The sequence below is a fragment of the Tripterygium wilfordii genome, chromosome 22 (genome assembly GCF_013401445.1).
Source record: "Tripterygium wilfordii isolate XIE 37 chromosome 22, ASM1340144v1, whole genome shotgun sequence".
NCBI lineage: Eukaryota > Viridiplantae > Streptophyta > Magnoliopsida > Celastrales > Celastraceae > Tripterygium > Tripterygium wilfordii.
Genome location: NC_052253.1, coordinates 5,594,349 through 5,608,359, shown reverse-complemented (window position 1 = coordinate 5,608,359; position 14,011 = coordinate 5,594,349). Strand labels below are relative to the sequence as shown.

At 37.3% G+C, this 14,011-nt stretch overlaps 1 protein-coding gene and 1 long non-coding RNA gene across 2 annotated transcripts; one reads left to right on the top strand and one right to left on the bottom strand.

The window, feature by feature from the left end:
* Positions 1–28: 28 nt before the first annotated feature.
* Positions 29–10,270, top strand: LOC119991236 (serine/threonine-protein kinase 3/4). Its single transcript, XM_038837528.1, has 18 exons — positions 29–906; positions 1,295–1,383; positions 1,472–1,579; positions 1,739–1,846; positions 2,262–2,352; positions 2,991–3,043; positions 3,370–3,432; positions 3,537–3,581; positions 3,963–3,998; positions 4,779–4,834; positions 6,695–6,776; positions 7,410–7,532; positions 7,650–7,722; positions 8,505–8,652; positions 8,911–9,133; positions 9,311–9,511; positions 9,595–9,680; positions 9,939–10,270. The coding sequence occupies exons 1-18, from the start codon at positions 108–110 to the stop codon at positions 10,036–10,038; spliced, it is 2,484 nt and encodes an 827-aa protein (XP_038693456.1). The 5' UTR covers positions 29–107; the 3' UTR covers positions 10,039–10,270.
* A 1,389-nt stretch (positions 10,271–11,659) lies between these two features.
* LOC119990476 lies at positions 11,660–12,264 on the bottom strand. Its single transcript, XR_005466049.1, has 2 exons — positions 12,179–12,264; positions 11,660–12,065 (listed from the first exon to the last, which is right to left on the bottom strand). It is a non-coding gene; the product is annotated as an uncharacterized LOC119990476 (long non-coding RNA).
* Positions 12,265–14,011: the final 1,747 nt, after the last annotated feature.

Genomic DNA, 14,011 nt, shown 5'->3' with positions numbered 1-14,011 from the left:
GTCACAGACAGCCAGACATGTTCCATCATCTCCATTACAGGTGGACAAATTTTTACTTGCTCTGTAACGGCCATACTCGAGCTGGAGCTCGGTCTACTGTCTTGGGAATGGATCGCCCGCCCACTTCTAGCCGGACCCGAAGACCCCCAACCAAATCCGAACTCTACTCTACAGTTGTGATCCACGACGACGACGACGACGACGACGACGAAGAATACGTTTCTGAAGTCGAACAAAGAACCTTTCGAAACGCATCCTCTCGCGACAAAGACGATGACAACATTTACGCCACGACAATATTCAAAGGAGACTCCCGGAATGACATCGACAACGTGGACGAAGAAGATGATTCTCTTCCTCCCCTCCTTAAACGCCTTCCGAAGGACTTTGGTGGAGGTTCCCTCCTCGATGATGACTACGACGACGCTGGAGAATTCGGTACCATGATCGTCAAAACTGACCGCGGCCGCAATCGCAGTTACGGGAAAAACCTGTCTCCGTCATCGTTTTCTCCATCATCAATGGCGGAATTGAGGAAGCCTCGTGGCTCTCCGTATGCCATGATGGACGGTGGTGATAATGACAGTGGTGAAGGGGAGGGCTTTGGGACATTTTTCGCGAGATCCACATTGAAGGCGAGCGAGAGAGACTCTGTTAGCGGGACCGTAGTGTCGAGGACCAGTACTGGTGGTGGTTCGACAATGGGAATGGCAGTGGCGAGTATGCAGGCGATGGGGGAGTATGGGATTGGGAGGCGGCAGAAGAAGAGGAGTAGCTCATCCTCGTCCCAGGGAGAGGACGCGAAGCAGAAGCAACAGTTGACGAGTAAGATGTCTTCCAGTTCAATTCCAGAGAGTATCACCAGGGAAGATCCTAACACCAAGTACGAATTGCTCAATGAACTTGGTGAGTTTATTTTCATGTGCCGCATCTTATTAGTCTGTTGAACCTGAGTTGATTTATGCATACTCGAGTGAGAATTTTTCTTGTGGATTTTTGTTATGTTTGACTGGCTTTTCAGGCTTCATACCAAGTGAAGTTTAAGTTTGTTGCGTAAATTGCATTCCTGAAAAAGTTAACTATTAGCTTTCTTCGTTCTGCATGTCGTTGAGTTATATTGGCTGCAAGAAATACTGTTTGTTTATGAAGAGGTTTGTTTAGAGAGTGGATTTAGGTACACTTTTCTGAGCCGTACAAAGTTTTATTTGAAGTCAGAAGTATTTTTTTGCGAGTGCTCAGGCAATTAAGCTGCAATTTGTGTTACTACTTATGATTTTGATCTTTGTTGTGGCAGGGAAAGGATCCTATGGATCTGTTTACAAGGCTAGAGACATAAGAACTTCAGAGATGGTGGCTATTAAAATAATATCTCTATCTGAAGGGGTGAGACTTCATTTTTCCTTGTCTTATTAAGTAATTCATAGGATTGGTTGAACTACTGTTGATGAGTACAGCTGTTGTTTGTATCCAGGAGGATGGATATGAAGAAATTCGTGGTGAGATAGAGATGTTGCAGCAGTGCAGTCATCCTAATGTTGTCCGCTACCTTGGAAGCTACCAGGGGGAAGAATATCTGTGGGTAGGGCCTAAAGCATTCATTATGATAATATGATTACATCTCTCCAAAAAACCAGCTCAATAAATTTTAATATGTAGGTTTCATTCTTGTAACTATTTTGCTTTATTCATATTTCTTTATTTGTGGTTGGTTAGATGAAAATATTATATGTTGTGGCAGATAGTGATGGAGTACTGCGGGGGTGGAAGTGTTGCCGACTTGATGTACGTTACCGAAGAGCCTTTAGAGGAACCTCAGATAGCCTATATATGTAGGGAAGCTTTGAAGGTATGATTGAATACAATTTTGTGCTGGTGTGGATAATGAATTAATTGTAAGGGATGGTTTTCCTTTAGTTGTATTGCTTGTCTTTGTTTTGAGAAAGTCATTTGGAGTCTTGGACAAGTACAAAATCCTGTTTGCATTCAGAAAAATGAATTCACAGAAAAATGAGAGCCAGCATGTGTATGTGTGCTTTAATCATGTATGCATTTGTGTGCACGTATGCTTTCATACGTGTGCGTTTGTGTGTATGTTTTTGCCTGTAAAATGATATGGGAGACTCTGGTGTGTGTTGAGTGTTTTTAAGCTCTATATAAGTTTGACCATATATGCTTTACTCTTATAGTCGAAGCTGGTCATGATTGATGATCTGTGTTAAGCTACTTAGGTTATTTGACTGACTTCTTTCATTTTTGTGCAGGGACTAGCTTATTTGCACACAATTTTCAAGGTCCATAGAGATATCAAAGGTGGTAATATCTTGCTAACTGAACAAGGAGAAGTTAAGCTGGGTGAGTACATATTATCATGCATCTTTTGGTGGGCCATACGTGGTGTTATCTTAACGTAACCAATATATTCTTTGTACATGAAACCTACTTAGTGATGATGAAGTCAATAATGAAGCCCATGTTTTCTTAATGTATTGCTACCTCAGAGTAAGGGTGAATCTTAGCCTAGTGGTAGAGTACCTTCATTTTAGCCTACGTAATGTACTCAAACTACAAACACAGGACAGCCTATACACAATTTGGGTCTTAGGCTGCCATCAATTGTGGAGCCCTGTGCACTGTTGTTTCCATGTTTCTTGCAACCTGAAGAAGTTATGACTGAGCTCTTCCCAAAGATTTTTCTTCGGAGTTTTTGTGTATAAATGATTGCAGATCCATTTGGGTAAGCTTTTGGACTCCCACTGAGGGTTTGGTAAAATAGTATAATTCAACAAGGTATGTAGCTAAGTGTGTGGGAGAGTTCTTTGGCAAACACCAATGTTCATCACATACTTGTTGCAAAAGAAATCTTAAATTTTAGATCTTATTGCTCTGTCTGGGGTTTTACCAAAGGGGAAGGGGTGTTTCCAGATGCTTTTTTCCCTTTGGCAGAATGACTATATTCAAGTGTGGGGTTATCTTAATGACGACGTGGGCAGGTGATTTTGGGGTTGCTGCTCAACTTACAAGGACCATGTCAAAGCGCAATACAGTATGTTACTTGTCCAACTAATAGATAGCTTTTATTTTTTTGTCGTTTTGTGACGCAGAATTTTGAATGAATGCATTTAAGGATTCTAGGTAATGGTAAGCTGATTTGGCAGCTCAACAGTCCTTTGTTGTCTTATACATCATGGAATGGCTGATTGTAGAACTTTGATGTTTGTTGTCTTATCCATCTGCAACATTTATTCATCATTCCCGATCTTTGATATTATATATGTGTATGGAACTGAGAAGTGTTTTCCTCATTCATTTTAAAAAAAATATATTGGCGTTTTGATGACACACATGTTACTGTCCAAATTTTGTTTGCAGTTCATAGGCACTCCACATTGGATGGCTCCAGAAGTTATACAAGAAAGTCGTTATGATGGGAAGGTATGTCTCCGTCTATTTTTCATAGATGTGAATTGTGATGTTCTTAATTTCTCATCTCTCTGTCTATCTATAATAGGATTAGATAATGAAATTTCCCATTACAGGTTGACGTATGGGCTCTTGGTGTGTCTGCCATTGAGATGGCTGAGGTATTTTTCTTCAGTGCCTACAGGTCTCTTGAATATACATTTTTTTTTGAATAGCAAAACAAAATAGTGAGTGTTGCAGTTGTCTTCCCCCCCCCCCCTCAAAGTACCTGTAAGTTGTTGGGTTCTCTCAGGGAGCTTGTGTGCTGGACCATATATTGTGAAAACAAAATGCTGCAAATTTTTAGCATAATAGCTCGACTGTATTTGGTTTACGTCCTTTAATGACCATTTGATTAATATGCTTGTAAATTCTCAGCTTAATGAATATTATTGAACATCCATTCAGCTGTTCACTCATCACTATAGTGTCTCTCGTAGAAGATTTTATCCTGATGTTTCTTGCTGTTGCATTGCATTGTGTTTTTATTTTTTATTTTTCAGGGCCTTCCTCCAAGAGCAACTGTGCACCCAATGAGAGTGAGTGCATTAAGTTAAAGCGTTTTTTATCTTGTTCCTTTAATTACTAGTAAGTACTCTCTGAAATGTTGAAATGATTTTAATGAAAATGAGCATTGGTGGCAATTAATGATTTTTTTGAAACGTGTTAAGAGTTTGGGAGATGAGCCTCCAAGGTGATATAACCTTTACATTTGGTATGAGCTCTATGGCTACACCCCTGTCTTTGCCTTAATTATGATTCTGTAGTCAGCTATGATTTAGGAAGGCTGATTATATTATTAATTAAAAATCACACGTCTTATCTCTTATGAGCATGTGGCAGTGGCCCAGTGGTAAACTTGTAGGGGTGCAACGTAGTGGTTTGCGTACATCTTTTTATGTGGGGGTAAGGTATCCCCGACCCCGCCCATTGCGGGAGCCTTGTGCAAGAAGTTGTTTAACTTTTTAAACAAAATTCTTTTTGTTTAATATTGGCCAATAAGTAATCTCACACCTGCACTATTGCTCTTCAATTTTATGTGAATTCCGCATGTAAATTATATATCAAGATTTGCTTCTAGAAGATAGGGCTTGTTATTACTTGTGCCATGGGAAGTTCTTTTGAAAGTTTGGCATCAGGAGTTGAATCAGAAAGTTTCTTGGAAGCTTTCGGGGACTGTCTAGTTTTATGATGACATCTCTATGCTCATGTGATTTTCAGTGTGTGAAAAATTTGTATATCGATGCCTAGGAGTTACTTAACCTCTTTCTATGTTTTATTGAATATCGGCTTCATCTGACATTTATTGCCTCTGTTAGGTTTTGTTCATGATATCCGCTGAACCAGCTCCGATGCTTGAGGATAAGGAAAAATGGTTTGTTTATCTTTTTTCCAACATTTGCCACCACATTGTTAAATAGAAGTATCACAACATTAACCTGCAAGCAAAAATAAAAACCGGAAGAACCATTACTTAACTCCTGGGGTTCTCTTGTTAGTTGTGTAGTTTTGCTGCATGAGTTGCAGGTTGTTATTTAACACCATCTTGCTGCATGATTATTCCAATTTCTATTGGGCCTTCCACTTGTCTGTGTAGTGCTTATACTTAAGCATTTGGCATGAATTAATTTCATTACACCAGGACTATCTAACTGGTAGTTTATCTCAATCAAATCTGTTATTGTCATTGCAACCTGCTATTTTGTGCTTCATAGCTTCCAATATTCTCCCTTCATAGTGTTTTTTTTTAAAAAAAATTTATGAAGTCTCTTTATGGAGGTTACTGCAGCTATTCTGTCATTTGGTTTTGAAAGAATCATTTTTATCATACATCATGTTAGTAGCTTTTTTGTATGTCAATCTAACTCTCTTCTTGGTCTCTCCTCATAAATTCCACTGTTTCTCCACAATGTTGTGTACAATGTTTTTTTTTTTTTTTTCCTAATCAATTAACAGAAATGAAATGACTACCTTTTCTTTTATTCTCTTTATTTTTTTTTTGTTTCTTCCCTTTATGTCTTAATGTCTTTGTTTATCATTCTCTAATGATAAAAAACCTACCTTGTACTGCATTTTATGTCATTTTTTTAAACTTGATTGGGGTTTGTTGACATTCTTTTCTTTCTTTCTTTTGATTATTTATGTTTTCCTTTTATATCTTGGATCGATTTCCCAAGAAGATGGTGACATAGGTGATGATATAGTTAATAGGATTAAAAACGGGTGGAATAAGTGGAAGAGTGCATTCGGGGTGTTAAGCGACCGGAGAATTCCCTTAAAGTTGAAGGGAAAATTCTATAGGTCAGCTATTCGCCCTGCAATGATGTAGGGTTCCGATTGTTGGGCTATCAAGAGACAACATATCCAAAAAATGCATGTAGTAGAAATGCGAATGCTTCGTTGGACGTGTGGTCACACTAGGAAAGATAGGATACGAAATGAGATTATTAGATATAAGGTAGGAGTAGCACCTATTGAAGATAAGTTACGAGATGGTATGGGCATGTCCAACGTAGAGATAGCGGTGCGGCGATGACGAGGAATGAGATAATTTTTGTAGGAGAGAGTAGGAGGCGGTGAGGTAGACCTAAAAAGACATGGCTTGAAGTTATAAGAAATTATATGAATTTAATAGGAGTGGATGAATGTATGATCCATGATAGAAATGAATGGAGAAAACAAATACATGTGGCGGATTTCCAATGATGTTCTCATAGACTCGTGTAGCTGACCCCAAACTTTTGGGATAAAGGCTCGGATGATGATGATGATGATGATGATTTATGTTTTCCTTTTATTTTAATATATCTCTCAAATTTATCTTGAGATTCTGCTCCCCTATGAAGGGCATGTCCTGCTGTGTTCATTCAGACAAATCACTAATATACTAATATCTTTAATTTGGTTATTAGATGGTGGAAAGCTTAAACTTTAAAGGAAGGAGTTGCACACCTTTTAACCACTGCCCCCATTTACATTTCCATAATGAAGCTTTTGTAGGGATTGTTGATTCTGGAAATACTGTTACACGAATGATCAATTTTTCCAAGTTCTGGAAAGCTTCTCTGAAGGAAACATCCAAAAGACTAATATCATCTCCATTTCTTTACTGCTAATATTTGGAATTTGGATACTTCTTTCTTGCTAATATTTATAGCATGTGTTGCTCATGAGTCATGTCATATACGCATAAAATGTTACAGAGAGATTAGATTTTGTTGTTTCCTTTTTGCAGGTCTCTTGTGTTTCATGATTTTGTTGCGAAGTGCCTTACGAAAGAACCACGTCTACGACCTACTGCAGCAGAGATGCTGAAGGTTTGTTAGTCTATTCAAACATGGAAATCCTGCAATTTGAGGAACTTTGTGTGCACCAACTTTTATGCTTTATTACGCACAAGTATTTATTAATAAAGGAGTCTCTCATTTGAAATGACACCAACTTAAAGGCTGTTTTTTTTTTTATTTTTATAAATGCTTGTTGAGTAATTGAAGTGCTTTTTATTTTCTCTTATTAGGTTTATTATCTACTTATAACTCTTTGGCCTCTCTATGTTCTACTACTTTTCCCATGGAATTGAAAAGATGATTAAAATATTTCAATTGTATGAAGGATATTGTAAGTTGAAAAGTGTTTTGTGGAGGGCCATGTTCTTGGTTATCTAAGATTGCATGAAATAAGTTTAATTCAGCCCATCCTAAACAGGCTGGTTGCAGTGTAACAAGGTGAATTGTGTTATTTATTCTTTTAATATTTTTATGAGCAAAGGAATGACAATGATCAATAAATAATATGGCTTTTAGGGACTAAATGTGGTCTGCTGCATGACAGGGAAAACATTCATGCAGTAGTCCTTTTATCGTCTTCTCATATTTTGCTTGGTACTTGACTTTTTTATATTGTTGAATTCCAATATTTGAAATTATGACTTCGAAGTGGTCTCTATGTAGCACAAATTTATTGAAAAATGCAAAAATGGAGCCTCAGCTATGTTGCCGAAGATTGAAAAGGCTAGGCAAATCAGGGCCTCAATGGTTCTGGAAGCTCAAATTCTAGCCCCATCTGAATTAGGGGTTAGTAAAAAAAGATTTCTCCCTTTCTATCCGAGGACTCTCTTTCCTCCCCCCAACCCCTTTTCTCTAACCTGACTGCAAGTAACTTTCCTCTGCTAAAATCTATTATCTGAACAGACACTAATAGATCCGAAATTGAATGAGGATTATGGAGATACAGTTCCATCAAAGCCTCAAGTGCCTGGAGAAGGTATGCATGATTCCTTGTGTTATTTGTCTTGTAATCTAGATAGGATTCTTTACAGGATAAAATAAGTTATTCTACCCTCAATGCAACATAAATTATTTCATCTTTATGTCATTGGCAAGGATAAATCTGTAATGCAATTCTCTTGTTTCTTTAATGTGCTCGCATAAAGCTTGGCCTGGGCTTCGAATACAATCTGGCTTCCTAAATTGCTCTACTTGTAGAATATTTATGCATAGCTGTGTAATGATGAAGTATCTTTATGCCCCATGGTTACTCTTCAATTAGGCTATCAAAGCATTGAATGGATGTATACTTGTATAGTCATGACTTTTATGTATAACATTGCTTTATCCTCTTTTATGCTGGGACATCGTCCTAAAAACAATAAATGAAGCACAGAGAGAAAGATACCGTCTTATCTCTGAATATCACATATTTAACATCATAATCTCTTTCAGACTTTGAATGCTTATGGTACTGAACGGAAGTGTTAGGAAGATGATGCATAGCATGACCGTGAAATTATTTCTCACCAATGATTTGTATGATAATACAATTTTTTGTTGACCAAGGAATGATAAAAGGGAACATTTCTGTGATCCTTCTTTTAATGGCAGATTGCAATTATTATAGTGGGAACACTAATTTCAGTTTTTACCTGGCTACGAAGATGACTCTATGCATGCCTGTTTTCTTATTAAACATATTCGTCTTTGGATCAGAGAAAAAATAATTTATATGCTTCATGCCTTTCTGATTTATCTGATATCTATGTTAAATAGGAGGTGACTTTGGGACTGTAATAGTTCATGATGGACATGAGACTGATGAAATAGCCTCTCGATCTCAGTTTTCCAATGCTAAGGAACCCTCACCTCTTCTGCATGTTAAAGTGCCTTCTGGATTGGGGCTCAAATCAGCTGATTCCCAGTAATTTCCTCTTCTTTTTTCTTGTCAAGGTCGTGTGGGGATCTTTTTCCATCTTTTTGGTTACAGAGGCAAAAAAAAAAAAGATTATTTAGAATACTTGGTAGAAGAAAACTTTTGGCATATATGAATGTTGCCAGAGATTGGGAACTTGCTCAATTGGCTTATTGTCATTGTTTATTTTGGCTTATGATGCTCATTGTAATCAACATAAGCCAATGAAATTGGAATTGCAGCTAATCATTACATTAATTATTTTAGGCTGGATAATACTGGAGCCATTGCTGTAAACACCGTTTTGGTTGGAGAACATCATCCTGTTGGGCACACCATACGGGCAACTTCTCCGTTATCTGGCTCCTCTCAGCAGATTCTTAAGGAAGAGAGCATTTCTAAATCACAAGTTGGAAGTGGCAGCAACATGACCGCTGGCACCTTGAAGAAGGAAACTGTCAACCGAAAAGCTTTTGCACTGCAGGACAAGGTTATTTTCATTCATCGTACATTCACCTCAAATAATTAGCATAGATGTCGTATGCTATTAAAAATGTTCTAAAACTGCCCAAGACAATGTTGCTCTAGGGTTTCAATTATTTATTTATTTGGTGCAAATTGTGATTTATAGACTTCTGTTCTGCTCACTTGGACCTTGTTTTTGCAGCTTTGGTCCATATATGCCGCTGGTAATACTGTACCCATTCCATTCTTGAGGGCAACCGATATATCCCCCATCGCTCTTTTGTCAGACAACGTGCTTGGAGGTTTGCAGCAAGACAATAATGGAGCCTTAGCGTCAGAAGCATTACAGGAGCTTTTTAGTGGCGATGGGCAGTCCAGAAAGGGCCGAAGAGGACAAAATGAGGTTATCTTAATGTTTTACTGTGTGTATGTGTGTGTGTATCTCAACCATTTATTTTTGTTTCTTGTCCATTTGGCATTTTGCAGATTCCTCTTCCTCCAAGTGTTTACAACAGACTCACTTCAAGCTCAACATTATTGAATCTGGCACAGGCTTTAGCTCACCATAAAACGTAAGACTTAGAAGTTTGTTGTATTACCTTTTTTAGCATTTTACTTGTAAGTGACCGGAGCTATTATGCATTATATTGTCCTAGTGCATTGTCGCAGAATTCATTTGACTCCTTGTATCTGATTTAAGGTTCTTGCTCTTTAGATGTGGGACTTGATTAGTGGTACATTTCATATTAGGCTCTAGCTTGTCTGTCCCCAACCCGTCTTCAAATTAGCATCAATATGCCTTTAACCCCCGTGCTTTGGTTTTCTTGCAGATGTTATGAAGAGATGCCGCTCCAGGAGTTGCAAGCAACACAAGAGGAACAGACCATTCAAAATCTATGTGATACGCTTCGGACCATTCTTCGCCTGTAGAGGAGTCTTCCTGCTACTACCTCTGGTCTCAGTTTTGTATTGATTGAACTTCTTAGGGACTTTTTCATTGTTCCCAATCCCTTTATTGATATGGAGATGCTGCAATATTTTTTCGGTTTCGATTCGTGGAGCAGTTGTAATCTATCGTTTGCAAGTAGCATGTATATGTTAACAGATGATAAAGGTGAAGAAAATATTTATTTAATCAATGGTGTCCCTTTGGAAGCTCGCATGGCTACTCAAAGTTTGCTGGAAAAGAAAATTTATTATTTTTTCCATTAAGTTGCTCAGATTTTACATGGAATCTTTCGAGATATTTGCTTTTATCTTAAGCTATGACAATTTTTCTCATGAACATAAGAGGCAGTGAGTTTTAATCTTATAGTTGAACAAAAGGAATGGAGACGGGCTATGAATGAAGGGATAGAAGCTCTCATAGCCAACAACACTTGGGAAGTTGTGATACTACCTGCTGGGAAGAAAGTTGTTGATCGAAATGGGTATGCAAGATCAAACATAGGGCAATAGGAGCTTGATGGTGCCTGTTGAGCTATCGAGTGATAAAAGAGGTTCAATGTTCTAAATCCCACATCGCTGTAGAATATAATAGGTCAAATCTCCTAATCTAGTGAAAGCATTTTCTGTGTCAAAGGGTGTAGGAGAACAAAATCATGCGGACTAGTGTCGATTGGTCTAAAACGGACAATATTCATTGGGCTAGAGATGGGGCGGGCGGTTGAAAAAAAAAAACAAAAAATGTCATTTCACTTGATTTTTACTTTCTTTCTAATTGGATATAGAGAAATAATGCTTGAAAGTTGAAAGAGGTGTGACTGAAAGACAATATATATATATATATGTCCATCTCAGGGAGGCCCCTCAAGTTCTATACCTAGCAGACTCATTATAGATAGGTGGGCGGTGGACCACTATATGCATGATTTGGACATTTCCTTTCTCATCACTACTCGACAAAAAACCTAAATTAGGTCATCCAACCCATTTGTGGGGAAAGGCTGCAGTTCATTGCCTTCACACAATTTCTCAGCATATTCTGTTCCTGTAACCAAAAAGTGGACTTAACATCAAGTGGAAAATAGCTATGGAGAAGCACTAAGTGCAACAGAGGAGAGAACTAGAGAAGCCCTATCTTTGATCAAATCTTGTTTGGAAGCCAAAAATAATCAATTCCTGCTGGACCCTAATGTAACTTTCCATTTTGTTTCCTATCCCATCAATTGACATCATCTCCTGCAATTCATATTCTCAATAATCATGATTGTCAAAGCATTTATGCTAGATGGATTCATAACAAGTAGTAATTGGATACATGAGTGCCTTACTTTTTAGGATCCAACTACTGAGCTCGAACGAAATTCTTTATGCTTAAAGTTTGAAGAGATAATCATTTAGACTGTCGCCGAGTTGTTATGAGTGCCTTTATCAAAGAATCAGCCAAAAGAAACATATATAATGAATAATTGAAAAATTAAGAATCTTTTGAGCATAAAGAAAGTTAAGAATCTTTGAATTCCCAATGCCAAGAGGATCCAAGACTGAATGGCATATGTAAAATGGGATCTAATTTTAGGACATGACAAGCATATATGGGCCCAGAAACTCAAATTAATTTATATGCAATTTTTGGAGCACATGATTTCATGTGTTTTTATGGTATGTGTGTATGTTTCTATGAAACTGGAGGCCTAATTTGGGCAAACAGATCCAAACCGAGAAATCTAAAGAATCATGGGGATGGTGCATTTGCCTAACATGAAAACATGAATAAGCAACAGGAACTGTAACAGTTCGCCCCTCTCTAGACCTAATGAATATTGTCTGTTTTAGATAAATTCATGCTAGTCCACATGGATTTGTTTGCACTTTTACTTTTTCTCATTGGCGACGTAAGAATTAGAGCACTGAGTCATTCCGTCACTCGATAGCTTTTTCAATATCATAAAACTTGACAGACAGTCCATATGCTTATGGCCGTACCCACTCGAGTCGAGTGCTACAGGAACAATCTGGAACAAGAAACCATGAAGACACAAATTAAAGAATTTGAGCACACATGTACATACTTAAATTGGCATCAAAAACAACGAACTTGGAAGAGACTGGTAGGAAAAATACCTACATTGGGACTACTTGAGGGCAAGAATTATACTTAAAGCCTCCACTTTTGTTTGCATAAACTTTCACGCAATGAGATATCAAATCAAGTAGCTAGGGTTAGCTTCAATATTCTTTTTTTTTTCCCCCTTTGAATTGATTTATAGCCATTGTGTTATTCACATTGGCCTACCCAACTTGATAGAACTAGTTACGTGAAAGCAACTTCAAGAAAGAATCTTAATATAATTAAAAATAGCATTCAAAGTTAATGGCTGTGATTATTTTCTTCCTTGGAATTTAAGGGCAGAATTTGTTGACATAATAATTCCTAGCAAAAGCATTGCTTAGGGATTACCTTTAATTCCTCATTCAATGGTGAATAATACTTGCAAACCAGCCGGCGTTGAACGGCAAATGATTAGCATGTAAGGGACGGTCCACTCACTTGAGTGTGGGTTTAAGTTCTATCCCTCTCAATTTCCCTTGAATCAAAAAAGAAATGGTGAATAATACTTGATCAAAAGTCATATTGAAATATAATATTGAATTTGCTAAGAAATATGTTATAGGAAAATTAGAAAGATGATAAAAAAAAGTCAATTCTCATTGTAAAATTATGGTTTGTGGTTAGTCTCATGAACACTGTTTATGTGTTATTTTCATTTGCCCCCCTCTTTAAAAAACACTGTTTTGTATTCCTATGGACATCATCACAAGATGCTTTGGATTGCCTCCATAACAAAAGGATTTGATACCATTAGTGTTAGTTTATAATAGGAATTAATTAGTGCACTTGATTTACATTTTCTGAGATGATAATTACATTTGAGATGACACAAGTGGGATTAAATAGTCAAAAAATTTTAGAAAATAAAATAAAATAATATCATAGTGATATAAATAGCAAATAACAATAATTGAGCTAGTGGCAGAAATCATGGAATTAATGAGGCAGCTTCACCCTATTTAATAATGTGTTTTGAGCCCTAATGAAGGTTTCTTTTATTTTTTTAACCGATGGAGAAAGATATCATACAAATTTATCTTTTGGACACTCGATATGAGACTAAACTCAGACCATCAGATCCACACGTACAAAAGTTTCACACTTGAAGACTGGGTAAATTGGGTCAAATTAAACGCGTCTCCACCAGAACGTTGCTCAGAGTCTAAAGAAGTCTTTCGATGCTCCATACTAAGTCATCATCATTGCATGCATTAGTGCCAACAAGGTCACATTTAAATAAGCTTAAATTAATATTATTAAATCTAAGCTACACTAGATAGGGTTTAGGGGAGCTAATTACAACATTCCAAATTGAAAGACATGTTGGGGGTGGTGAGAGGCACAAATGATTTCACCATGAAATTAAAGAACCCAAAAGTAAATATTTTTATATACACAAATGGACATGTGTATACATGTCATTGAGTGATTTAAAAGAAGCTTCAATCTTTTGCTAAACCCACTCCCAATTTTGAGGTCAAAGAAGTGCTATAGTTGGAAGTTGCTTTTGTGGAGAGAAGTAGTTAAAAATGGAAGTGGGGTTTTGTTTTTCTTGTCAAAGTAAGAATAAAAGAGAACCAATTAAGAAATGGTTCTTGCCCTCCAACTTTTCTCCACAAAAGTACACAAACAATATGTTGAGACCCCATTCTTGTTATTATCTCTCTGGGGTTTGATAATGCCAATAGATTCCTGAACCTGCTGCTGCTGGGGTAGGAAGTCCTTTTGATTTGTCATGGTGTGGGGTTTTGATTTTGTTCTCTGAAGTTCACTTCATCTCAGTACAGTTGATTTGATATTGATATGTAGGCAAGAGATTCCAAACTTCTCTTGATTTATATATATTTC